General features: G+C 40.5%; 2 protein-coding genes and 1 pseudogene across 2 annotated transcripts; all 3 read left to right on the forward strand.

Moving 5' to 3' along the window:
- Positions 1–9743: 9743 nt before the first annotated feature.
- On the forward strand, positions 9744–10703 carry LOC128095375 (olfactory receptor 10A6-like). Its single transcript, XM_052714249.1, has one exon. It carries the CDS (start codon positions 9759–9761, stop codon positions 10701–10703), a length of 945 nt encoding a protein of 314 aa, XP_052570209.1. The 5' UTR covers positions 9744–9758.
- Positions 10704–11736: 1033 nt separating this feature from the next.
- Positions 11737–12602, forward strand: LOC128123852 (olfactory receptor 10A3-like; annotated as a pseudogene).
- Positions 12603–25284: 12682 nt separating this feature from the next.
- Positions 25285–26235, forward strand: LOC128095216 (olfactory receptor 10A6-like). The gene has a single exon (XM_052714009.1). It carries the CDS (start codon positions 25291–25293, stop codon positions 26233–26235), a length of 945 nt encoding a protein of 314 aa, XP_052569969.1. The 5' UTR covers positions 25285–25290.
- The last annotated feature ends 898 nt before the right edge of the window (positions 26236–27133 follow it).

The raw sequence follows: 27133 nt of genomic DNA on the forward strand, positions 1-27133 counted from the left end.
AAATTAAACAAATGAATGAAATAAAACTAGCTGGCCACTGTGGAAGTTAATAATCCAGTCACTTGGAAGGCCAAAACAGGAGAACCATAAGTTCTAGGCTAACATGGACTACATAAATACCAAACACCTTTCTCAAGATCTTTCTCAAAACCAAATGCTCAGACCCCCAAACTCCCCAAAACATGTACAACTAAACACACACAATGTAAAAACAAGACAAAAGAAAATATAAACAAGAAAAGCCTAATTTCAATGCTGGTTCTGATGTCTTTGAGTTCTTTGGATTTTACTTGTCCTTAGTAAGAATGAGACTGTTCTGTAAAAAAGGATAGAGTGATGATGATGGTAGTGGTGGTGGAGATGTTACTTTAGAGACACAGTGAGGATCACTGATAATGACAGTATTAGTGGGTTAGTGCAGATGAGGAAGGAGGGCTCCTTGAGCTCAGGAGTTGGGGAGGGTGTGATGAGAGACATAAGGAGACACTGTTCTTGAGAGAGAAAAAGAAAAAGAAAAAGGAAAAGAAAAAGTTACAGCTCAGCTATCACAGTGTGCTCAATAAAAAGATGAATGAGTGTTAAGAACCCTTCTGTGCCAGGCACTCTCTCAGCATCTCTCCCTTTCTCTTTCGCACTCCCCGTACTATATGAGACACTACTCAGACCCCATTACGTGTCAGTCCTTTGATATTTTTCCCTTTCCTAGGTGTGTACTGGATCCTTTTTCTAGTTCTATAAGTCTGTAGTTTATAATTGCAACTTTATTATAAAGACTTTGCAAATAATATTACTTGGTGAAATTCACAAGACCCAACATCTATACAGCTCAATAAAGTTCTGCTTGGTTAGAACAGCCATTCTGAAGCTGCAGAGCTAGCTGCACATGGAATTTTACACTTCTAGTATCAATATATCTTTATATATTACCCACCACCCAAAACGAAAAATCCATGGCAGAGTTATAACTAGAACGTCTATCCTCTGAAGTCTGTATTTTCTCTTCATTTTCTTGTGGGGTCTCCTGTAGCCCTGGCTGTCCTCAAATGTGATCAGTAGCTGGTTCTGACCCCTCCTCCTTCACCTCCATCACTCTTGGCTGAGTGCATTTTTCACTTGGCTTATTTTAGGTTCTTTTGATTCTCATTTTACTTTGCCTGACTGTTCTGTTCTCACTATAGCTCCAACTTTCCACATCTATGCTCCTAATCTGTACTCTGGATACCGTATTTTGATTTTTAAAAGTTAATCTCCTTTGAACCCCATTAATTATTGTTTTATCCATTTTTATGTTCTGTGATATTGTCTATGAGCATTTATCATGTTTGGTTTTGTGATTTTATTTCATAAATTCTATTTTTAGAAATTCTTAGCTCTTGGGCCAGCAAGAGTGTTCAATGTATAAAAGGCACTGGCCACTAAGCCTGATAACCCGAGTTTGATCACCAGGACCCAGGAAAGAACTTATTCTAGCAAGTGGTCTCTCAGCTTCCATATGTACAAAGTGATACTATGTGCATACACACACACACACGCACACACACACACACACACACACACTCACATACAGACACAGTTGCATGCATGCATAGGCTTGTATGTGCACATACACATAAAAACATATACTTAGCTCTATTTTTTGGCTACAGCTATATCTGCTCCCTGTTCTTTCTTAAATACTCTTTGTACATCCTTTACCTTTCTCATGGCATTCATCATCTAGTGTTCAAATTACTGCAATGTGCAGTCTCTTTGGGTCAGCTCCCATCTTTTCTCTTGACCATTCATCTGTGGTGTTTGTTTGGACGAAGGGCCCCACATAGTCCCTGCCTGCAGGAATGACTCAGGATATGCAGAAACATTCCCCACAAACTCCCCACTCTGTGTTGAGCCAGGCAGATTTCATGATTCCAATCTGCATTTCACTAAGCACTCAGGTGATGTGCACATGCTTTGAAGCTTGAAACCTGCTGCTCTATGATACAGATTACAGCTTCAGGCTGAAGATGAGGTTTTCCTTCTCTGGTCTCCTGCTGTTGGAACACTGGAGCTCATGGATCAAAAGGTCTCACCCAGGGTTTTCTGAAACTGAGTGGAGTTGAGTGATCTGTGGTCAGTCACACCCACTTTCTCTCTCCTGCCAAAACAGGCCCAGAGAAAGCTTTATTATCATCTTCCCATGCAGCTGTTCTTGCTGAAACAAGAGGACCATGGCTTTTGTGCTCCAGGGCATAGCACTGTGATGGTTTAGTGTGCATGAGATGTAGGAGTAGAAGGCTCTGCTGGCATACTCACAGGGACTTCCCAGACCTGAGAGTTAAATTGACACAAGATGGATTTCAGGGATAAGAATAAGGAAATAGGAAACACAGCCAGTCACTTACATACTGGTTTGGACTGGCGATGGTGAGTTCTGAAGAAGCAAATAGATTATGTGGAAAGCTTACAGAATGAGTGATTTTTAACAGGATGTGTGTGGAATCCTCACAGTGTCAATGTCGCATGGTTGAGAACAAAGATGCTGTTTATTTCCCATGAGGACTCCATCTCCTGATTTGAGGGTCAACAGAAAGGTCAGAGTGACTTTGTTTCTGCTGTTTTTCCAGTGCCTTTAATTTCAATATTCTACAAGTGAGAACAGCTTATTTTAATCCTTTTGAGAATTGTGTAGATTAATAGTAACACATATTTGTGTCAATCCTTGAAGGTGTGGATGTGGTAGATCTGTTGTAGGGTCTAGTAATGTCCTCCTGTACATGCCCTCTGAGTCTCTGATGCTGATGACAGAGGAATGACACTTTGAGAACTCATATTAGAGACCAAGTCTCTTGTCTTGGTCTTAGGTGGCTATGATGCATCTTTCTGACTCCCTCCCCCCATTCTGTTTGACCTCACCATATCTCTCCCATATTGTAAACTATGACCTGGTTTTAAAATATGAAGTTTAGATTCTAGTTTCTCATTCATTTTTTTGTGTGATGTGTCCAGGAGGACAGATCTCTCTCCATCTTTCTCTCTCTCTCTCCTTTTTATTTCTTGTATATTTTTCAGATGGGTTTTTGTGTAGCCCAGGCTAACCTAGGACTTGGGATCCTTCTGCCTCTGAATGCTAGAATTACAGGTGTGTTCCTCCTTGCCCTTTCCATGAGAAACATCCAAACTTCATTTTCTTGCTCACAAACCTTGTTTTTATTTATCACAAAAGAAAAGCTAGCAGGAAATGCATTAAGTAAATACAAACCACTTCCCAAAACTCTCTCCACTATCATTCCTAGGAACAGTCCTTCTAAACTTATTCATGAATGTTCCCTCTGACATTGTCTGTGGTCTGAAAACACTGATATGTGTACATGTTGTTTTTTTTTCATACAATGAATTTTTATATTTTCTTTTTTTTTAATTTATTTTAATTTATTTTGCAATACAATTCAGTTCTACATATCAGCCACGGATTTCCTTGTTCTTCCCCCTCCCGTCCCCCTCACCTTCCCCCCAACCCTCCCCCCCCATTCCCATCTCCTCCAGGGCAAAGCCTTCCCCACAGACTGAGGTCAACCTGGTAGACTCAGTCCAGGTAGGTCTAGTCCCCTCCTCCCAGGCCGAGCCAAACAATCCTGCATAGGCCCCAGGTTTCAAACAGCCAACTCATGCAATGAGCACAAGATCTGGTCCCACTGCCTGGATGCCTCCCAAACAGATCAAGCCAATCAACTGTCTCACCCATTCGGAGGGCCTGATCCAGTGGGGACCCCTCAGCCATTGGTTCATAGTTCATGTGTTTCCATTCATTTGGCTATTTGTCCCTGTGCTTTATCCAACCTTGGTCTCAACAATTCTCGCTCATATAAACCCTCCTCATTCTCGCTAATTGGACTCCCAGAGATCCACCCAGGGCCTAGTCATGGATCTCTGCATCCAGATCCCTCAGTAGTTGGATGAGGTTTCTAGCACAACAATTAGGGTGTTTGGCCATCCCATCACCAGAGTAGGTCAGATCGGGCTGTCTCTCGACCATTGCCAGCAGTCTGTTGTGTGGGTATCTTTGTGGATTTCTGTGGGCCTCTCTAGCACTTTGCTTCTTCCTATTCTCATGTGGTCTTCATTTACCATGGTCTCCTATTCCTTGTTCTCCCTCTCTGTTGTTGATCCAGCTGGGATCTCCCGCTCCCCCAAGCTCTCTTTCCCTCAACCCTCGCCTTTCCTTACCCCCACTCATGTCCAGGCTGTTCATGTAGATCTCATTCCATTTCTCTGTCATTGGGCGATCCCTGTGTCTTTCTTGGGGTCCTGTTTTCCAGGTAGCCTCCCTGGTGATGTGAGTAGCAGACAAGTCATCCTTGTTTCATGTCTAGTATCCTGCTATGAGTGAGTACATACCATGTTTGTCTTTCTGAGTCTGGGTTACCTCACTCAGGATGATTTTTTCTAGATCCATCCATTTGTCTGCAAACCTCATGATGCCATTGTTTTTCTCTGCTGAGTAGTATTCCATTGTGTATATGTACCACATTTTGTTTATCCATTCTTCAGTTGAAGGGCATCTGGGTTGTTTCCATGTTCTGGCTATTACAAACAATGCTGATATGAACATAGCTGAGCAAGTGCTCTTATGGTGTGGTTGAGCATTTCTTGGGTATATGCCCAAGAGTGGTATAGCTGGATCTTGGGGGAGATTGATTCCCAATTTTCTAAGAAAGCGCCATATTAGGGTAAGTATTCACATCCTATGCTTAGATTTTTTCTTTTTCCCTTACAACTTTACTTTTTCTACTTTGAGTTTTGACTTGGTACAGTTTTCATGGCATAGTGTTCCATATAATTCCTAAGATTTTGGAATGTACTGCAATCACACAGCACATACCACACAGTAAATATATTTATATCTTTGTATATAGATAGGTTATAGAACAGCTTCAAAGGGTTACAAGGCCATAGCAGAGTTCAAAAAGTTTCACAAGTAGGCAGATAGAAATGTAAGTAGAGCCTGTGCTGATAAGATAAAGACTAAAACAGCTGCAGATAAGAACTTGAGGAAGTGGCAGAGGTCCTGAGCGTCACAGGCTTAGCACAGGACTTACGGAGTTGAGTTCAGCTACAGAGGGTGAAGAGGAAGAGAGGGATCAGAAGAAGAATGGGTAGGTGGGTGGATGGTGGGTCCATAGGAGTAAACAGGATGACTAGCATATAGCAGTTGAATAGATTCCTGCCACAGCACAAGCTGAGCTGAACAAATCCCTGGGAAAGTTGGGAATGGGTTCTCTGCCAGTGGGTTCCGTCAGATAACAGGTTAGCAGGGGACACCTCCACCACAGTTTTAATTGTCCATCTCATTGTGGGGTCCAGGTGAGAAGATTATTTCTTGGTCTTATATCTCTGATATCTATTGGGACTAATTTCCTTTTATGATCTTAATACACTCATGTAGTTCTACAATAGCAATTCCCCTAGATAAATTTATAGATTGGCATCTTTTCTACTCCCAGGAATGTCATTTATCAGTCTGTGCTGTGTGACTGGTACTGGACAGATGGTGCCACTTGCATGTGAACTCAGGTGAATAGTCATGCCCCATCCTCAAAATGGAATCAAATGCTGCTTGTAAAATGGAATCTTGGCCAGAACTCATTGGGATAAAGGCCTCTAAACGCAAGGCACAGTCTGAGAATCCATTGCTTTGTACAATATGGAGCAACTTAGAGCAGATTAGTTTGATTTCAACAGATATTCTGGGGTAGAAATAATGGAAGTCTATGTTTGGCTACTTCCTGTTCCTGAGGCATGTAACTGATGTATGCTTAGACATGTCATTCCACTACAGAGATTGATTTAGGAGTGTGTGTGTGTGTGTGTGTGTGTGTGTGTGTGTGTGTGTGTGTGTGTCTCCTTGGAGTGGATTCTGAGGATGAAAACCTCATTCTGCAAAACAAGTGGTCCATTTCACATGACACAGATCAAAAGAACTCATCTCTGAGTTTTATCCAGAGTCTCATTGATGCAGGAAGGGAAGGCTTTCTCAGAAAGAAAATTCCTCCCCCAAATCAGAGTTTCGAAATTGAAAAAGAGAACCTTGTGCGCATCTCTTGAATTCTGGCAAGGCCCCACTTGCAGGCCTATGCAACTAACTCTGTGTTCTCCTGGGGAGGAGTGAATGATCTTCCACTGCTCTAGCCAGTATGGACTGAATCCTGAGTTCCTGGTTTATATATGCCCTATGAGATTAATAACAGTATTTTTCTTTTATAGAGAAAGTGACAGAAGAAGAGAAGTTCAGCTCAAAGCCAGCCAAGTCAGTCAAGAGTTTGTGTTTGAGGTCAATTGTAATGATTTTTTCCCCTAAAGTACTTCAGTGATTCCATTATCTTCTAGACCGGGTGAAAGTTCTGGTTGTGGGGACATGGAGGCTTCCTACCAAGAGTCTTCCATTCATCTGCCTTGCTTCCCACCATTGTATAGACTGTGCATTCTGTCTAACCAAATCCTCTCTCTCTAGGCCACACTTTCACTCACCCCTCCCTTCTTCCATGTTATGCAGTATTCATTTAGGCTCTGATTATCAAATCCTATTGGGAGATGTCATGGTGAAGTCAAGTCTCCTGCATAAGAGTTATTTATTCCCCATGGACATTTCAAGAGTAAGTACTAAGCTTGTCTCTTGAGCTTTCTCACCTGAGAGGCCAAGTTATAGTCTCTTGAGTCACAATATCAAATATGAGAAGATCTATGCACAGTGATTCCAAGTTCTTCAAGGAGAGATTCACCAAGGCACATGACTCCATGTTACGTAATGTTATAAAACAGCACCGAGTCACTAAATCATATTATGAGTAAGTGACTTTTGATCAGTGTTAAAACTACTGATTATGTAGTATGAAAATCCTAGAGACAGTCATGAAATAAGAGACCACAGCCTCTACTTGTCTTGCTGTGTCTGTTAGAGGATTTCCTTCACAATTCTTGACTGGAGATGCTGTGGAAGTGAGATACCTCAGTGCTCAGGGATCACTAGGTGTGGCCGAGGAATCTGGATCAAGAGACGTTTTGGTTTGATGCCTGCTAATTTTTTCTTGTTTCTTTTTTGAGAGGAGAGCAGACAATGATTTCAGGAATAAGTACTTTGTATGTATTAACCATCAAATCCTAGATGGTTCTGACTGGTGTATTAGGTCAGTGAGTCCAACTCTTACCTTTCTTCATGTACAAGGTAAAGCTTGAAGAAAAGAGAGCCTGCCTAATACTACCTATTAGAGTTATTTAGAACAATGTAAGAGTGTTTTAATAATTGAGAAAGCATTTATGGTCAGTTCATTTTAACTCTCATGATAGTTCTTTTGCTTGTGGCTTTTAAATACGTTTGTTTTTCATTTTCTCATAGTCATTTCACACACTTATGAAGAACAGAGTCACGTGTCAGTACTTGTGTACAGTGTGTAATGATCACATCAGGACAGTTGCTGTTTATGTCATCTCAGACATTTATCTTTCCTTTTTGGTGGGGACATTGCAAATCTTTACTAGCTGTATTGGAATGCACAATGAATTGTCTGCTGTAGCCATCCTACCGTGCTGCTAAAGACAGTTTTATTCTATTGTACATTGTTAGTTGGTCCAATGAAAGTTTTAAAAATAAAATATTTAAAAAAACTTATAACCAATCACTTTTATACATTTAGAATTTAGTACACATGAATTTTGGATTTTCCCAGAGACTATACTACCTGTTGTATGAGGTGGGGTGTGTGTATGTGTGTGTGTGTGTGTGTGTGTGTGTGTGTGTGTGTGTGTGTGCATGCACACATTTGCCAGTGTGGTTGCATGCATGTGGAGGCCAAAGCTCAATGTTATATGTTCCTCAGGAGCTTGTTTTTTGATACAGGGCCTCCCACTGAGTCTTGGGGCTTGCAGATTAGAATCCTCTGATTAGCCAGTTCGTCCCAGGGAACTTCCTGTTTCTGCTTGCTCAGAATTGGGATTAGAAGTCTACACCACAATGCCAGGCTTTTTGTGTGGATTCTAGTGATTGAATCTCAGGTCCTCATGCTTTCAGAGCAAGCACATTACCAACGGAGCTATCACCTCAGCTCCAATTTTAAGAGATTTTTTTCTGACAGTCAAAAATTTTGATACAGGCAATTGGCTTGAATCTACGACCACAGGCCAACTCAAGAATAAACTTATCTTCTACTCTACTAATGTCCTAAAGACCTGCACTGAAGGTCATGTTATATATCTTCAAATGGCTGTGTCTCTTTGTGACCCTGGCTTCCTCATCTCCCTTGGTTAACTTCCTATGTGTTTCAGAATATCACACAGAGGCCAGAAGGCTCCATTCTAACCCTGTGGCACCACCCCAGGACCTTCTGAGTTGAGCACATCAGTCTTCATCCTTCTGTCTTTCTTCTCTCATCCTTCTACCATGACAACCTGTGGTTACTATTGTTATCTCTTCTTGCCATCTATACACAAAGGTTCCCTCATTTAATTTCCCAAGCCACATCTTATTACTTCTCAATTCTTCCCCAGTCTGTTATGACTGGTTTCCCCTTTCTTTTAGACACCCTTTTCATTAAAGATAGAGCCTAGATTTTTCCCCATTTCTTTTATTCTAGAAATATTGTCTTAATGTTCCTTATGATCCCGGGACTGTTGCAGGCATTGTGTATATATCCAAGAAGCCAACAAAAAACTTTGTTCTTCATAGTTGTGCTCTTACATGGGGTAGGATTTCTATATATGAAAATACTATGTCAGTTGGCAATAAGAGGAAAGGTAGAGGTAGAGATAAGAGATAGAGACCCGAGGTGTGTCAGAGATACATGCCATGCGTCTAGTAACTCATGCCTGTTTTATGCAGTGCTCTTAACTCTTACTGAATTTTAGAAGTTAACAGAACAGATGTGACTGTACTGTGCCTGGAAAATGGTAGCTACTTGATCAGGGCTTGCTGAGTAAGTCCTTAATGATTTCATGAACTTTCTGATGTAGAGGAAATTGGGAGAGGGACAAGAGGAGTAGAGTGAAAACTTTTAGATGAAAGTTTTGTAATGACCCCCAGATGAACATTTCCTTTTGTTATCATGGTCACAAGGAGGGACCCTAGCATTTAGTCCTAAAAAAATCACACTTAGGTAAACTCCAAGAGAATTGACTACGTCCATTCTAGGCTGAAACTACTAAGATTGAAACTCATTCAAACATGTTGGTGTCAACTAATATAGATAAGTTTAGTATACAGCTTTTCTATGAGTTTCTATGGAATATTGACCACAATCTGTCAAGAACACCCTAATTTTAAATGTAGTGAATATCTCAAACAGATGTGCATAACACTGTTATAGCTAAATGATTAATATATCTTTTCTACATGTTGTCCTCCATGGTTTAAAATTTTATATTTAATATAGTTAAGTAAAAGATACATCTCTAATAACAGTATGAGGCCAGAAATGGAATTATAAATTATTTGTATTTACTTTTGGGGTTTGATTAAATGCAAAGTATATAGTGTACAACTTTCAAAACATTTTATGATTTTCAGACTAGATTTCTAAGCCAGAATCTTTATTTTCCCTTCTTATGTATAAAAGATCCATTAATCCAAATGTTTAGCCATTCTCTAGAATTGAAATGGATAATTTTGTGAGGATAGTCTTCTCCTGTAGTGCTCTGACAGAATTCCTCCAGTGAATGGAAGCTGGAGCCAGAACTGTGATTCTATTTTTACACACTATGTTTCTAAAATGACCCAAGGCTCCACTACAGTGATGAGGGGGCAGAATGACAGCTTTGTGGCTGAGTTCATTCTTTTGGGATTTTCTAACTATCCTGAACTCCAAGGGCAGATGTTTGGGGCTTTCTTGGTTATTTATCTTGTGACTCTAATGGGAAACGCCCTCATTATCACCATCATCTTCCTGGACCAGAGCCTGCACATCCCCATGTATCTGTTCCTGCAGAACTTGTCAGTAGTGGAAACTGGATTCAGCACAGCCATCATGCCTGAAATGCTGGTGGTCCTGACCACCCAGAAAGCCACCATTTCCTTTGGGGGCTGTTTTGCACAGATGTATTTCATTCTTCTCTTTGGTGGGTCTGAGTGTTTTCTCCTGGGGGCGATGGCTTATGACCGATTTGCTGCAATCTGCCATCCTCTGTCCTACCCGGTGATTATGAACAAAAGGGTCTTTGTGAAACTGGTGATGTGCTCCTGGGTCTTGGGTACCATGATGACTACTCTGCAGACCACATGGGTGTTTAGTTTCCCCTACTGTGGCCCTAATGAAATCAATCACATCTCCTGTGAAACCCCAGCAGTGCTGGAGCTTGCATGTGCTGACATTTTTTTCTTTGAAATCTATGCCTTCACAGGTACTATTCTGATCATTTTGACTCCCTTCTTGTTGATTCTCTTGTCTTACATCCGAATTCTCTCCACCATCCTGAGGATGCCAGCCTCTACAGGGAGGCAGAAGGCCTTTTCTACGTGTGCCTCTCATCTCACATCTGTCACCCTCTTCTATGGCACAGCTAGTATGACCTATTTACAGCCCAAATCCAGGTACTCACCAGACACCAAGAAACTGATGTCATTGGCTTACTCTCTGCTTACTCCTCTACTGAATCCACTTATCTACAGCCTGAGAAACAAGGAGATGAAAAGGGCCGTGATGAAATTATGGGAAAGAAAAGTGGTTTTCAACACAACCTGATTTGTTGGGAAGTCATGTGATATTCAGATAGATCATAATTGAACTGTGTATGAATTAAGAGGATGAAAACACTAAATTCCTTGATGAGAATATGTTTAATTCTTTCTTTCTAAAACAACTCTTTACTTTTAATTTTTTAAAAGTCTATTTTGTTTTTAATATAGTATTTTTATAATCTAGTCTGAAAATTTAATATAAAAATTTTAATTCTTATAATTATTTTTAAAAATTTAAAATCCTTTAAATATATTTTAAAATTCTTTATAACATATTTTAATATATATATATAATTATCCCTCTCTTTTAACTCTGTAGTCTATTGCTTTTAAGATATACGTGTTTTCATAACACATGATACAGGAACAGTTTATTGATTTATTTCTGTACTGTTGATATAGACAGGTCATTGTAGAGTGTTGCCATTAAGACAATACTTCAATAAACATGTAGTTCCAAATGTTCATATGCTTGGTGATCTTACTATTTATTCTATGGCAGATTCCTGAAATGACAACTGATGGAATGAGGCCTGCTGTGGTTATATATTTTAACCATCATTGTGAGGTGGTATACACTTGTAATCCCAGCACATGGAAATTCATGGCAGGAAGATATGGAGTTCAGGGCTAGCTTACGCTCATAAGTTCAAGGACAACTTGAATTTCATAGTGAAACTCTGCCTCAATAAAATAAGAGCATTCTCTGCTTTGTGCTTGTGGTTGAGGATGTGCGCTCTCAGCTTCCTGCTGTCCTGACTGTGGCTTACCACCCTGCTTACTTGCCATGATGGACTGTTATCCCTCTGGATCTGTAAGCACAAATAAACTCTTCTGTAAGTTGCCTTGGCATTGTGTTTTGTCATAGCCACAGAAAAGTAACTAATATAGAAGTTGGTACTAGAGAGTGGGGTGTTGCTATGAAGAACTTGACCATATTGCTTTTTGAAGGAATGTAGAAGACTTTGGATCTTCGGGCTAGAAAAGTGGTTGAATTTTGCTGTCAGCAGAGCTTAAGGGGCCATCTTCTGGAAACAATGGTTTATGACTGATATGCTGTAATTTGCCGTTCTCTGTCCTACCTGGTGATCAGAAACAAAAGGGTCTTCGTGAAACTAGTGACGTTCTCATGGATACTGGGGATCATGGTGGCTATTGTGCACACCACGTGGGTGTTTATTTTCTCCTACTGTGGCCACAGGGAAATTAACCATCTCTTCTGTGAGACTCCTCCAGTGCTGGAGCTTGCATGTGCAGACCCGTTCCTGTTTGAAGTCTATGCCTTCACAGGCACCATTTTGATTGTCATGGTCCCCTTCTTGTTGTGTGATATTTTGATCACATTCTGACAATAAAGCTTGCTTTGAGACCAAAATTAATTACAGAGGTTTTGGAGGACTGAGGACAGATAGAGAGGCAAGAAGTAGTAGGACGGGGCTCAGGGCCTCAGCCCTTTTGGATGGAGGAACAACGGAGATAGGAGTTCACTGATTACTTCTCTGCCACTTCTCTGTTCATTCAAATTCTTACCCCAATATCTGACTCCTGAGTTTTTACTGATAAAGAATAAATAGATAAATGCAACACCTTATTATTGATTCTCTTGTCTTACATCCGAATTGTCTTCACCATCCTGAAGATGCCAGCTTCTACAGGGAGGCAGAAGGCCTTTTCTACGTGTGCCTCACATCTCACATCTGTTACTCTCTTTTATGGCATAGCCGGCATGACTAATCTACAGCCCAAATCTGGGTACTCACCAGACACTAAGAAACTGATGTCATTGGCATACACACTGCTTACCCTTCTGCTGAATCCACTTATCTACAGCCTGAGAAACAAGGAGATGAAAAGGGCTGTGGTGAAATTATGGGAAAGAAAAGTAGTTTTACATACCATCTGAGTTGCTGAGAAGCCATGTGATGTTGGAAATCACCCAAAGAAACTCTACCTTAGATTAGTAAATCATGGGAAAGAGATGCCTCTCTTAATACTTTAGTCATTTGTAGACACTTCAAGAAATATCTACATTTTTTTTGGCTCAGTAGATTTCAAAGGGAAGCAAATAATGTAATAGCAACTGTTATGGGAAGCCATTCTTGTGATATTTTGGCAAAGAATCTGGCCACCTTCTTAAGAACTTGCCAAAGGTTAAATTAAAAAGTAATAGATTAATTACTTTGGCAGAGGAACTATCAAGACAGTATAACACTGAGTCTCTAGTATGATTGTTATTGATAATGCTAATTTAGGTCCATGATGATAAAGAACAAGTGGGGCAGAAGGAAATACAAAGTGTACAGCTTGGAAAGAAAAAAAACACTAGGAAGCTTAATGTTACAGCCAAGGCATGTGTTGGAAGAGAGGTTGTAATGGTTAAGATTAGTTCCATTAAAATGAAACCTCTGTGAACTGAAATAAAAGGGAGGGTGCCGTGGGATGGTCTTTCTGTATGCTGTGAATATGTGTTGGTACCATTGGTTAATAACGAAGCTGCTCTGGCCTATGGCAAGACAGGTTATAGCCAGGTAGGAAATCCAAGCAAAGATACAGGGAGAAGAAGGTGGAGTTAGGGGAGCCGCTGGGAGCTGCTGGAGGAGCAAGATGTAATAGAACACAGGTAAAGCCATGAGACATGTGGTGATACATAAATTAATAGAAATGGGTTAATTTAAGATGTAAAAACTAGCTAATAATAAGCTTGAGCCATAGGCCAAATAGTTTGTAATTAATATTAAGCCTCTGAGTGATTATTTTATAAGTTGCTGCGGGACCAGATGGGACAGAGAAAAAGCTCTGGCTACAGAAGGATGCCCTCTGGGCAAGGCCCCATCCAACTAAGCTTCTAACTTGTGAGAGAAAGTCCAAGGGTTTTCTGCTCCAAGGAAGCAAAAACAAAAGCTGCTGCTAATGCGGTTCAAGGACTGGGGTCCATCTGAACTCATAGAGGAACTTGATAGTATTATCCATGTGGTGCTGGCTTTAGAGGTATGAAGGACTAGAGTCCATCTAACCTCATAGAGGAACTTGATAGTGTTATCCACGTGATGGTGGCTTTATAGGCATGAAGGATTTAGGGGTGAAGCAGTTGTGAATTATCCTTCCATAGTTTGCAAGAGCTCCTGAGGCCAGGCAGCATGTGTCAGGGGAGTCCCTACATGAAAGCCCTGAGAAGCCATTGTGTGAAGCTCTGAAAGTGAAACCTGAGCTGGAGTGGGGACTCCAAGATGTCAGAGATGCCATAGCCAGAATAAAGAGAATGGTACCAGCTCAAGAAAGAGATGTATGCCTCAGGCAGCAAAGCTGGAGTGGCCGGTCCATCTAAGCCCCTTGACATTGGACATGGAGCTATAGGAGTTGCTGTTTTCCCTGCTGGGTTCAGGTCTTGCTTTAGTTCTGTATTTCTTACTATGACTCATTCTTCCTTTTTGGAATGGAAATGTATATTCTGTATCATTATATGTTGGAAGTATGTGACATGCTTTTTGATTTTGAAGGGGTTACATTAGAAGAGACTTTAGACTTTTAAACAGTGCTGAGGCTGTGAAAGACTACAGGGACTTATGAATTTGTATTAAATTCATTTTGCATTATGATATAGACATAAGGCCTATGGGTCCCAGGGAGCAGAGTATGGTGGTTTAAATGAGAATTACTCCCCATAGTTTCCACTATTTGAATACTTCCCCTAGTTGGTGTAGCATGAATCTTCAAAGTTCTTATTAATAAAATCAAACCTGAAGCCAGTTATTGGGGTGAATGCTGGAAGATCAGAGAAGCAGAACAAACCACAGCTACCTCACCTCGCCAGTTCCTCAGCTGATCCTGTTTCCTCAGACTGGAAGCTTGTCAGTCCTCATCCAGAATGAATCTCAGCTGAACTGTGCTGCTCAAAGCCTAAAAGCTTAACCAGCCAAATGCTTCTAGTTTCTGGTCCTCACGCCTTATATATTTTTTCTGCTTTCTGCCATCACTCCCTGGGATTAAAGGCATGAGTCACCATGTCTGGCTGTTTCCAATGTGGCCTTGAACTCACAGAGATCTAGAGGGATTTCTGCCTCTGAAATGCTAGGATTAAAGGCGTGTGCTACCACTGACTATCCTCTATGTTTAATATTGTGGCTGTTCTCTTCTCTGACCCCAGATAAGTTTATTAGCATGCACAATATTTTGGGGAACACAATACCACCACAAGTTGGTGACACTGTTTGGGGGAAGTTCAGGAGATGCAGAATTGCTGAGGAGGTGTGTCACTGGGAGCAGGCTTTGAGAGTAAGAAGCCCCTGTCCATCACATTCAGTTCGCCAGCTTTGCTTTGTGCTTGTGGTTGAGGATGTGAGTGCTCAGCTTCCTGTTCCTGCTAGTATGCCAGCCGCTTGCTGCCATGCTTCCCCACCATGACAGACTCATCTCTCTGCAACTGTTAGCTCAAACAAGCTTTCTCCAAAACAAAACAAAACAAAAACACAAGGCAGAACATGGTGCTTAAATATAGAGAACTTGTTGGCATGCCCACTGGGCTTAATATCCAGCATCACAAAGCGATCAAACAACAAATAAAACTATTTCAGAATAGCGGTTGCTCTTTGCAGGTTACTATAGTGTCCTAGAACCTTGATAAGCTGTATGCCTGGGTAGAGTTTCAGGACACCAAATGTTGTGCCCGAGTCATAAGACTCTCCAGTAAGACCACCACAGAGCTGATATCTGATGCAAAACACTCAGGGGTTTATTAATTACAAACATGCCCAGGCTTGGTCTGTGTCCAACACTTTGACACAGCGGCTGGAGGAGGACGGCCCTGAGCTGTCAGAATGAGGGGTTTTTAAAGGGAAAAACCACAAGTAGGGTGTGTAATCTTTGATTTCACTGGTTGGATGGAGTCCAGAGGAATTTTTGGGCAGGCCTGGACAAGTCCCAAGCTCTGTCCTTGAGCTGCCATGGAGGCTGCATGGCCTAGCACGTACTGACTGTGGGGGCTGTCTCAGTGGCCCAGGCTCTGTCCCTGACTCATGCACATAGCTCTAAGTTGATGAGGGGTCCCAGAGAGTAAACAATTGGCTGAACCTTGAGTGGTCAGAGTACATGCAGAAAGGTAGCTACTGCAAGGACTATGTCTTTTGTTCATGGCCCTCCCAGAAACTGCTTGCTCAAGTCTTAGGAAACTGAAATTGAGGCCTGATCTCTGAAAGAAAACTGAGCAGCCTGTTATGGCATCTGCTTGGTCCTTTCACAACAGAGTGATTTTTATTTCTAGAGACATGATTTGTTTAGTTGAAAGATTTAAAAAAAATAGCATTTTTTTTTTTTTTTTTTTGGAGCAAAGTAGTGTTTCCCCATAGACAGACACAAGTAATTTTCCTCAGTGAAACACAATTCAAAATTACCTAATATGAGAAATCCATGGAGTCTGCTAAAAGGGCAAAGTGATTTATTAAGAAAGGAAAACTCACAAGACAGAACAGAGGAATTGTTGCAGGGTCCTGGGAAAGGTGAGGCACGGTCCCATGCTGTTCTTCTGCGCCTGAGACTGTCCCAGCATCCAAGTCCCACGAGAGAGCAAAGAAGGAAGAAGAACAGCTTAGAAGAACAGCTTACGTGCATCTCAGGTCCTAAGGGTAGCTGAGGGGTCACACCCCAGGGGCATGTACTTCAGGTCACAAGCAGGTAGTGCAGTTACCTGCTGTATTTCTAGGGCTGCACTTCTGGGTCACAGCACAGATATCCACTACTATTCTTGAAGGTTTTTTTTTTTTTTTTTTTTTTTAATCACTAACTATTCTGCCCTTCCAGGTGCTGAATTTACACTTCACTGGGATGAAATCCTTGTAACCAGCAGGACTGTAAATACCCCGGCTCCAAACCCCATTTCAGGCTCACTTCCATCAGCTCTTCTGAGCATCGCCTGTGCTAGTCAGAGTCTCCAGGAAGCAGACACAGAGGGACAATGAGGCATGCAAACACCTAGGGGGAAAAAGTGTCACCCTCAGGGCCCTAGACAGGAGGAGCCCTGTGAGGACCATGTAGGCCTGGCTCAGATATATATTGTGTGAGAAGATTTTAAGGGCCTCCCTGGCCACAATTTCCATAGAGGGGTAACCCACTCCTGGTACTAGACTTCTCATTTAGCAACCTATGGCTTCTGGGAGTACCTTTTGTCACTCAGGCAGGGTGTCTACTGTGTGTAAACTCTTAACTCTTTATATTTATGGGCACAGACTTTTAGTGTTTTCTCAATTCCTTTTTCAGGTACTGCTGTGGGGAAGAAGTATTAATTTTTTAACTATGAAATTAAGTTTTTAACAATTGTCAAAGTAAAAGGAGAGTGATTTTTATTAACAAGCTTACTTAGGAAACATTAAGTTACACAGGAATAAGAAATTAAGTAACTCTGATTCTACTATAAGACACAAACAAGGTAAGGTACTAGTAAGTTACACTTAGAGAATATAGAATTATATAGAAGTAATATAAGTCAAAGCTTTGCTTCTAAGATAGTTAAGTAATTGGTTTAAATATTTAAATAAAGTTCTTTAAACATTTTAACTGTTGAGCCCTGATTTTGTAAGCCTGCTTGCTTGAGCCCCTTCCTGTCTCCTGAAGAAGCAAACATCTGCTCTTCCTTCTCCCTTGAGCAATGACTGCCACTGATAACTGCTTAGTCAGAGCATTCTACGGGCTAAAGGTAAAACTGTCGTAACTGGAAACTACCGTCGCTGCTTCTGTTAGATCTGCTTGTCTCCAGAGAAAAATCCTGGGCAGGGACACAATGATCATTCTAGGATGGTCACACTGATAAGATTTTTGACAACGCTGCCCACCCTATGAAATACTTATAATCAAGGCTATACACCTTAAGCATTAACTAGGGCCCTGTTGCACACTAACAAAAAATTCTGTGGAAAGTCAACAACTCATTGATCTCCGGAAGTTACAAGATTCACAAGACCCCTCCCTAAGGTTATATAAGCAGGAACACTTGCTGGGGAGACTCTCTGACTGGTTAGTCACCTGTACACCACTGTTCCAGGAATCTCTAGGATTGCAGTTTTCTGTAGCATGAATCTTAAAGGTACTTATTAATAAAATCAAACCTGAGGCCAGCTGTTGGGGTGAATGCTGGAAGGTCAGAGAAGCAGAACAAGTCACAGCCACCTCACCTCGCCAACTCATCAGCTGATCCTGTTTCCTCAGACTGGATGCCTCTCAGCTGAACTGTGCTGCTCAAAACCTAAAAGCTTAACCAGCTCTAGTTCCTTGTCCTCACACCTTATATACCTTTCTGCTTCCTGCTATCACTTCCTGGGATTAAAGGCTCACTTCCTGGGATTAAAGGCGTGAGTCACAATGCCTGGCTGTTTCCAGTGTGGCTTTAAACTCACAGAGATCCGGATGGATCTCTGCCTCCCAAATGATAGGATTAAAGGTGTGTGTGTGCCACCATTTTCTGGCCTCTATGTTTATCTAGTGGCTGTTCTGTTCTCTGACCCCAGATAAGTTTATTAGGGTGCACAATATTTTGGGGAACATAATATCATCACATTTCGCCTTTTTTGTCTAAAATTTAAAAAAGCTTATAACTAATACATGAAAAACTATATCCAATAAGTACAATAACTATATTGTACAAGCAATATATACTTAAATACAATATATACAAGCAATAAATACTTAAACAATGTCTAGCCCATTGCATTTGACAAATTCAGAGAAAATAATTCCATTATCTATCCTATTTTGGTAAGTCCAAAATGTACCTGATTCACTTTCTATCCTAACTTATATTACTAACAGAACTATCTTATAATGTCTTTCAAATTTCTACACTTACACCTCTTTAGTGAGTTTCTTTTCTAAAAATGTCTAATACATTAACATTTGACAGATTCAGACAAAAAACTCCATTATATATATTAAGAATGTACAGTCCAGTAACATTTGATAAACTCAGACAAAAAATTTTCATTACTTATCCTATTTAAAATAAGTAGTACCTTTGTAAATGTATATTCAATAATTGACCTTTTTATCTTATCATATCCATATTATCTCTTTTTTCTTTTCATAACAGATTCAGTAATCTACCTTTTGTCATTTTTATATTTTCCCCTTTTTCTTTTTAGAGTAGTTTCAATTATCTACCCATTTATCCTATTATTTCTTTATCTTTTTCCTCAGAGTAGATTCAGTGATCTACCTCATATCTATATTCTCTTTTTTCTTCTTTTTTTTTCAAACAAAAACCCTGAATCTAATCTGCTTGTTCAGCTTTTTTCCTGACCATTAACAATTAACAACTTGTAACCAACCATCTTAATGACAATATCCATAACTCATTAAACAACCAAAACCTCCCACCCCACATCTTGGGAATGTGGGCATCGTTTTCTTAAAATTACTTCCTGCTTTCTGGGGGTGAAGGCATCTTTAGGGAATCTTGAAAAGAAAATTTTTGGGTAAATTGTCAAGTCCTCTATCATTTGTCCAGTCGCTGCATAATGAGAAAGTTCAGGGCTTGTTTCAAGTCCTTGTTCAAGTAGTCTGTCAGGCTGGATCATCTCAGCTAGCCATCTAGAAATTGTCCTGAGCAGTCCAAAGTCTATCTTTCCATGGTGTTAATCAGCTTAATGGTTTTACCATAGTCCATGTGGAATCATCATTGTGGAGTCCCATCATCTTTTTGAAGATTTTAAATTTGCTGTTAGTCATGATCATGGTTCCCTGCCTTTTTTTTTTTTTTTGTGCCTTGTTCGTGGTTTGGAGCAATCACAGTCTGACAAATGTCTGTCTCTCAGAACCACGGATGTTCTTCCCTAGAAGAGAATATCTTCACAGCAATTTCTCCCCACCATTTGTCTTGCCAAACTTTTCCAAACTGACCTTTGCCGATGCTTTCTTGTAACACGATGGTCCTGGCAATTCTTCTCTAAACAAGTAGCAGTAAACCCTTTGTCCCAGGTAGCATCATCATCACAGTCACCAACAGGATGAGAAGCAGCCAGAAACTCAGAGCAGCAGCCACTGCCTCCATGGTCCCACCGCCACCATTTGTGGCTCATCCCCAACCACAGCTTCTCCTTACCAAGGCTCCCAGGCTGGCCTCAAACTTGAGATCTTACTGCCTCTCCCTCCTTCAGCAAATCCTACCAGCGTGCTCCACCACAACCAGCTGAGGGTAGCTCAGATCTGACCTGGGCCCTGCAAGGCCACAGGCAAGCGGCTTTTTCATGAATTTGTACCACAAACGTTGGGCACCAGATGTAGTGTGTGTGCCACCATTTTCTGGCCTCTATGTCTATCTAGTGGCTGTTCTGTTCTCTGACCCCAGATAAGTTTATTAGGGTGCACAATATTTTGGGGAACATAATACCACCACAGATTTCATTGTTGTTATCCATTTTGCTGCATCTGCCTTTGAGTCATTCCTGCTCCTGTAAGCAACCCCTTACCAGGAAGAAACCTTAAGAAACTCATTGTTTTACTAAGTTGGACTTTATTTTGGCTTATTGTCAGTTCCCTATCTATGGTAGAAATTTGTTCATGTCTCACCAAGGAAAGTTAACAGAAGATAGATATAGAGGTGTGGATGAAGGACATGGAGTTATTCAGCTCTTTAGCATCTACAGTCATTTTCTATGAGCTATTTTACTTCTTCTTCCAATACCAGCCTAGAGCCCATCATTGCATATCGATGGGCTAAGAGGGCCTTGCTTGCACTCAAAATGGAGTCAAATGCTGTTTCAGCCGAGGCAAGGCACAGTCTGAAAAACCCTATTTTATATAATGTGAACTTGCAACTGTCCTGGCAAGAGTTAAGATTATTTTAAAGAGAGGCATGTTGCTCCTCTTTCTAGTTCTCAAGACTATCAAAAGACTATTCCAAGAAACTCGAATTTCTCCAAAAAATCTCATTCTGGGGGAATAAAAAGGGTAGTGGTAGCCAGAGAAGAAGCTTGTTTGACAGAAAGAAATTCTACTAATTCTTAGACTTTTTCAATTCATCTTGCAGAATAGACTGCGCCTGGACAATAATGATGATTATGGTCATGTCCTGGCCAGGACAGATTAGTTATGCATACCTCTTGCTCTCTATTTAACTCTAAACTTCAGGTAAAGACCCCAATGGTGGACTTGAGGTTCATTTGACTTCTTTTTCTTCTTCCCTGTGCCGCTATGTTGAATACATTTCCTTTCTCCGCTTTTCATCATTTAATTGGCCTGTTGAGGGTGAGTGGATGAGCCCAGTTTGTTAGGTTTGTCAAGATCCTGATTCTAACAACTCTGGTAACTGTTACATATAAAGAAGCAGTAGAGCTGTTCCTCTAGAAAGGAAGCTAACACATAATTCCCTGCAGGAACGAGGGTTATTGGAATCAACAGGCCTCAAGACCACGAATGGGAGTTGGCGGCTTGGGGTGGGGGAGAAGTGCATTAGATAGAAGTGGTGCACTGTATGGAGACATAAACATGATGGGGTCTTAAATGGAAAGAGAGGCTTAACTTTGAAAACCTTGAAAGGAAATTCATTAAGAGTGAAAATAAGATATAGAGATAGATAGATAGATGATAGGTAGATAGGCTCATCTGGTCTCTATAGAAATAAGTGTTCAGAGCACTTCCCCAAATAACCCCCAACCCTACCCCAAGGAGTCTCTAGGCCAGTGTTTCTCAATCTGTGGGTCATGACCCTTTGGGGTCAAATGATCCTTTCACAGGGGTTACATATTAGATATCATGCATATCGGACATTTATATTATGATTCATAACAGTAGCAAATTACAGTTACGAAGTAGCAACAAAACTATGATTGTGAGTCCCCACAATATGAGGAATTGTATTAAAGGGTCTCAGCTGGGAAGGTTGAGAGCCATTGCTCTAGACCAAGCTACAGAACAAAGGAAAAATCTGCCTTATGTAATGCTTTAGGGGTGGTGGGAAGTTTCACATCATGTGATTTAGTTCAACATAGCTTATATGACAAAGAGCATTGAGGAGCCAGGGACCATACACCAAGAGCTGTCAAGTCACATTACCGACTGCTCCTTAACTCTGTCCCAGAGAGAGCTGCAGGGGGACTAGACCTGATATGGTCTAAAGGTACAGGCCCATGTTCCAACAGTAACAACGTAACTTAGAATATTATGTAGCCCATTTCAAAACTACTGCTAAATAAATGATTTTTTGTCTCGATATTGTTGTTGTTTCCTTTTATCTGCTATTGCATGTGTTCAACATATGCACCCTTTCCTGAAATCTAATATATACACAGAGAAAGGGCATAAATCACTTTACATTTTGATGACTTCTCACAAATAAGTTTATACTTAGCAAACGTCATCAGTGACATGGTGACACAGTTTATAATGGTATGAAGACAAGCCCTTGGGAGATATGTTTGTTGTGGGAAATGAAAATTCATGTGTGGCAGCACATCCCATCTCTGAAGCATGCTATACTGCATGCCTGGGTATGCCATCCCATTAAAATGAGTGATTTAGAAGGTTTTTTTCGATTGAGTTCTGAGAATGAAAATCTCTTCCTTGAAGTTATGGGGTATAATTCCTGTTGGATGCAGATTAAATAGAATATGGTGATTATTTCTATTTTATAGAGAAAGTAAAGGAAGCATTGTTCAGTGAGCATCTCAAAGTCAAGCCAGGTGGTTTAGACTTCTGACTCCAGCCTCTATACACGAGATCAACCATAAGGGTATTTTTTCCCTCTAAACTTTTTGCATCTCCATTTTTATTTTGGAAAATGTAGAATTTCTTGGGTCAGGGGTGCCAAGGCTTTCTACTGCACAGGCTTGGACCTATTTGCATTAACATTGTTTCCCATCATTGCACAGACTGTATACTGTCTAATGAAATCCTCTATATCACATTCTCATCCCACACATCCCCCCTTACAATGTTCATTCTGCTTCTGTTTTAATTCTATAGGGAGATGTTATGGTGAGGTCTCTTGTGTAAAAGAGGGCTAGCCCCAGTGAGAACAGGGAGGAGTGATGCTCTGAGCTTCTTCCCCCAAGCTCTCTCACCTGAGGGACCAAGTGCAAGGTTGTTTAGTTTTCACAGAGTAGATGAATATCCACATGCAGCAATTTCAAGTTCTTTGCAGAGAGAATAACTAAGGCACACAATGGTCATGTAGCTTTACAAAACCAGTGCCCTAAATCATATTTGTGAACAGGTGGCTTCGGGGCATGGGAATTACCAAGACAGAGCCACGAGGTGAGGACGTGCAGCCTCTGTGTTCTGTGTTTGTCACTAGATTTTCCCTTTCATGTTCTCCTCACTGACTGCTGGAGACTATCTGCAAGAGACACCTCAGTGCTCAGGGATCATTAGGCACAGCTGAATCATTTGACTCTTTAGGTTTACGTCTGAAAATTTCATTTTTTTTTCAGAGAGAAGAACAGATATAATTTCAAGGCTTAACACTTTGGTGCACTAATCATAGCTTAGTATTTCTGACTAGAACACTTGGTCACTGAGTTCAGCACTTATCATTTTCTGAAGTCTAAGGGATGAAGTGCCCACTATATTTGTCTGAATTATCTAAGGTATTAGCATCTTTAAGTTATTGAGAGAACAGTTGCTCCATTGTTCTTTATCACTCATGGTAGTATTCTTCTAATTTTTCTTTAGGTTTTAAATACATACATACATACATACATACATACATACATACATACATACATTATACACACATACACACATATCTGTATACATTCTTTCTCTATGTATATTCACACATAATAATTACATGTATTTATGAGCTATAGTGCTACACTTCAATTTATTTATAATGTGCACAATGGTCAGATAAAAACAACTAGCATTTCTATTACTTGAGGTGTCCATTTCTTTGTGTTGGGAATATTCTAAACTTTTGCTACCCTGTTTTGGAATGAACAGCAGGCTGTTGTGAGTAATGGCCCTCCTATTGTGCTAGGAATATTGTCTTAATATGTCTTACAGGCCAAGGACTGTTGTAGCCACTGTGTATATTTCCAAGAAGCAAATAAAAACTTTGTTTTTCATAGTTATGTTCTTATGATGGGTTACATTTTTGTATATGGAAATACATTTTGTAATAAGAAAAGAAGGTGTGAAAGCCAGAGTTTTGAAGTATGTTGGAGTAGCATCCTGTTAAAAAGCCATGGTTGCCTCTTGTAGCATGCTAAGTTTTTATTGGTTTCAAGACTCCAATGTGTTTGGGACCATACAGAGCCTAGAAAATTGTTGGTTGCTATCAGAATTTGTTGTGTAATTAATGGTTTCATGAACTTTTGGAATAGGAGGGGACTGGAGAAAGTGGAGAGAGACAAAGAGGGAAGAGTGGAAATTCTCAAATCACAGCTCTGTGATGACCCTCAGTGGGCTCTTTCTTAAGTCATCATGGTTACAAGGATGGACATTGCTATTTACTCCTCAAAAATGTCACATCTGGATAAATTCTAATAGAAGTGGCTAGTTGTGGAGGCCCACCAAAGTTTCCTAATGAGATCTGAGCTGCTTTACCCAGCAGAGCTGCGTTAGAGGATTGCTTGACCATATGCATGGTTTCTAGGTGATTGGAAGGGTCTACACTTAGCTGAGCTAGGGGGAGGTCTTTTGCTCTACCCTTTGGCATTCCTGTAAATAGCCCTTTAGAAGAGACAAGAGGGGCCGGTGGATAAGGATCCAGGCCTTCCCAAGGCTATCCTGTGTTTCTATCTGTTTCTCTCCCCTCTATCCTTCTATCTAAATCTCTTATCCCTCACACCTCAAGAGTACCCTGGAGTAAAATGTGGGAGCTGGTCTCCCAGCTGGCCTCCCACAGCTGGTTCCAGTCTACAAAGAATTTAGTAAGCTTGAAGCCAATTCACACAAACAAGTGTCACCCAATATAAGCACATTTAAAATAAACCTCCTATATGTGTTCATATACAGTGTTGTTACTTTTAACAGCTACATCCAATTCTGTCAATCTTGAATGCAATGGATTTTAAAAATATATCTAACATTGATGCAAGCGACATTATACAGACTGAGTAGGTTGTATTTAATAATAATATGTATATGCATGTACACATGTATGTAATGTATATCAATGAAAAAAGAGGTCATGAAGTAATTAAAAGGTATATAAAATATCCATAACTGAATTATTAGGTTACTATGAAATTTTTTGTTAGGCTCATAAATATTTATTTATGTACTTTATTTTCATGTTCTTAAGTTTTATATTTACCTAATACTGCATACAGAAAGTGATGCCTATAATGATGGTATGAAGTTAGAATAGGCTTTAGAAAACATTTTTTATTAAATTTAAAGCTCTTTAATTTTCAAACCACACAGCATACAACCTGCAATAGGAAATGGACAGTATTTTATGTTTCAGATTTCTTAGCAAGAATTGTCCATTTATATTTCAAGGACTCATTCATTCAAGTGGTTAGCCATCTTTCAAGTTGCTAACTGTGATGTTGGTCTCCTCTTTTCAGCTCTGCGCTGGGGACAAGGCAGGCTGTAGTTATCTGGCTGGGTCTTCATTTGTTGTACACTATGTTCCTGAGAAAATATAGGACTCCACTCCTGCAATGAAGAGGCAGAATGACAGCTCTGTGGTTGAGTTCATCCTCTTGGGCTTTTCTCACCTTCCTGAACTCCAAGCACACATCTTTGGAGCTTTCTTGGTCATTTATCTGATGACTCTGACAGGAAATGCTACCATTGTCACTGTCGTCTTCCTGGACCAGAGCCTGCACATCCCCATGTACCTGTTCCTGCAGAACCTGTCTGTGGTGGAAGCGAGCTTCAGCACAGCCATCATGCCTGAAATGCTGGTGGTCCTGATCACTGAGAAAGCCACCATTTCCTTTGGGGGCTGTTTTGCACAGATGTATTTCATTCTTCTCTTTGGTGGGACTGAGTGTTTTCTCCTGGGGGCGATGGCTTATGACCGATTTGCTGCAATCTGCCATCCTCTGTCCTACCCGGTGATTATGAACAAAAGGGTCTTTGTGAAACTGGTGATGTGCTCATGGGTCTTGGGCTTCATGGTGGCTACTGTGCAGACTACATGGGTGTTTAGCTTCCCCTTTTGTGGTCCTAGTAAAATTAATCATATATCTTGTGAAACCCCAGCAGTGCTGGAGCTTGCATGTGCAGACACGTTCTTGTTTGAAGTCTATGCCTTCACAGGCACCATTTTGATTGTCATGGTCCCCTTCCTGTTGATACTCTTGTCTTACATCCGAATTCTCTTCACCATCCTGAAGATGCCATCCTCTACAGGGAGGCAGAAGGCCTTTTCTACGTGTGCCTCACATCTCACATCTGTTACCCTCTTTTATGGCACAGCCTGCATGACTTATCTACAGCCCAAATCCGGGTACTCACAAGACACTAAGAAACTAATGTCATTGGCTTACTCTCTGCTTACCCCTCTGCTGAATCCACTTATCTACAGCCTGAGAAACAAGGAGATGAAAAAGGCTGTGTTGAAATTATGGGAAAGAAAAGTAGTTTTACATACCATCTGAGTTGCTGAGAAGCCATGTGGTATTGGAAATCACCCAAAGAAATTCTACCTTAGATTAGTAATTCTTGGAAAAAGAGATCCCTCTCTTAATACTTTAATCATTTGTTTTTTTACAAAATATATACATTTTATTAACAGTCTACATATATTTGTGAATTTTAGATATCCAGGTTATTTTTACAGTGTTGTCATTGAGACGATGCTTCAATAAAATCTAATTTCACATATTCATGTTTGATGCTTTATTTTCTGTGCATCTGATGGGATGAATGGTGTCTTTCTATGTATCACCTCTACTATCTATCTGTCTGTCTGTCTGTCTGTCTGTCTGTCTATCCATCCATCCATTCATCCATCCATCCATCCATCCATCCATCCATCCATCCATCCATCCATCCATCCTTCTATCTATCTATCTATCTATCTATCTATCTATCTATCTATCTATCTATCTAATCTACCTACTCATCATCTATTACTTACCATTTCATGTAGTTCGATCTGGTATGTGTCTCTGTGTTTGCTTGTCTGTCCATTTCTGTGAATTCAACTCACAGACATACTCTGGTTAAGCAGTTTCTCTATCTTTGTGCTACTACCCCAGCCAGAATTCATCAATTTGAATAACTATTGCAGATTTACTTTTTAAAATGATTACAAATACTTTAGACTGACCAGAAGGTCCATTGAGACTCACTAACACTCAGAACGTCAAGAAAATAACAGATGTGTTGATGACATTCGTTGTTTCTGGAATGAAAGTGTATGAGTTAAAAACCCACACATTTATTTGGGAGGCCCAGACTAGTCCTCATTTCTGTGATGGTCTCTATTTGCTTAAAGAGAGACTTCTTTGATGAGGGTTGCTGAGGGGTATAAGATAAGATTTAGAACGTAGA

This window comes from Peromyscus californicus, unplaced genomic scaffold, assembly GCF_007827085.1.
Source record: "Peromyscus californicus insignis strain IS unplaced genomic scaffold, ASM782708v3 Scaffold_4__1_contigs__length_199733344, whole genome shotgun sequence".
NCBI classification, from domain to species: domain Eukaryota; kingdom Metazoa; phylum Chordata; class Mammalia; order Rodentia; family Cricetidae; genus Peromyscus; species Peromyscus californicus.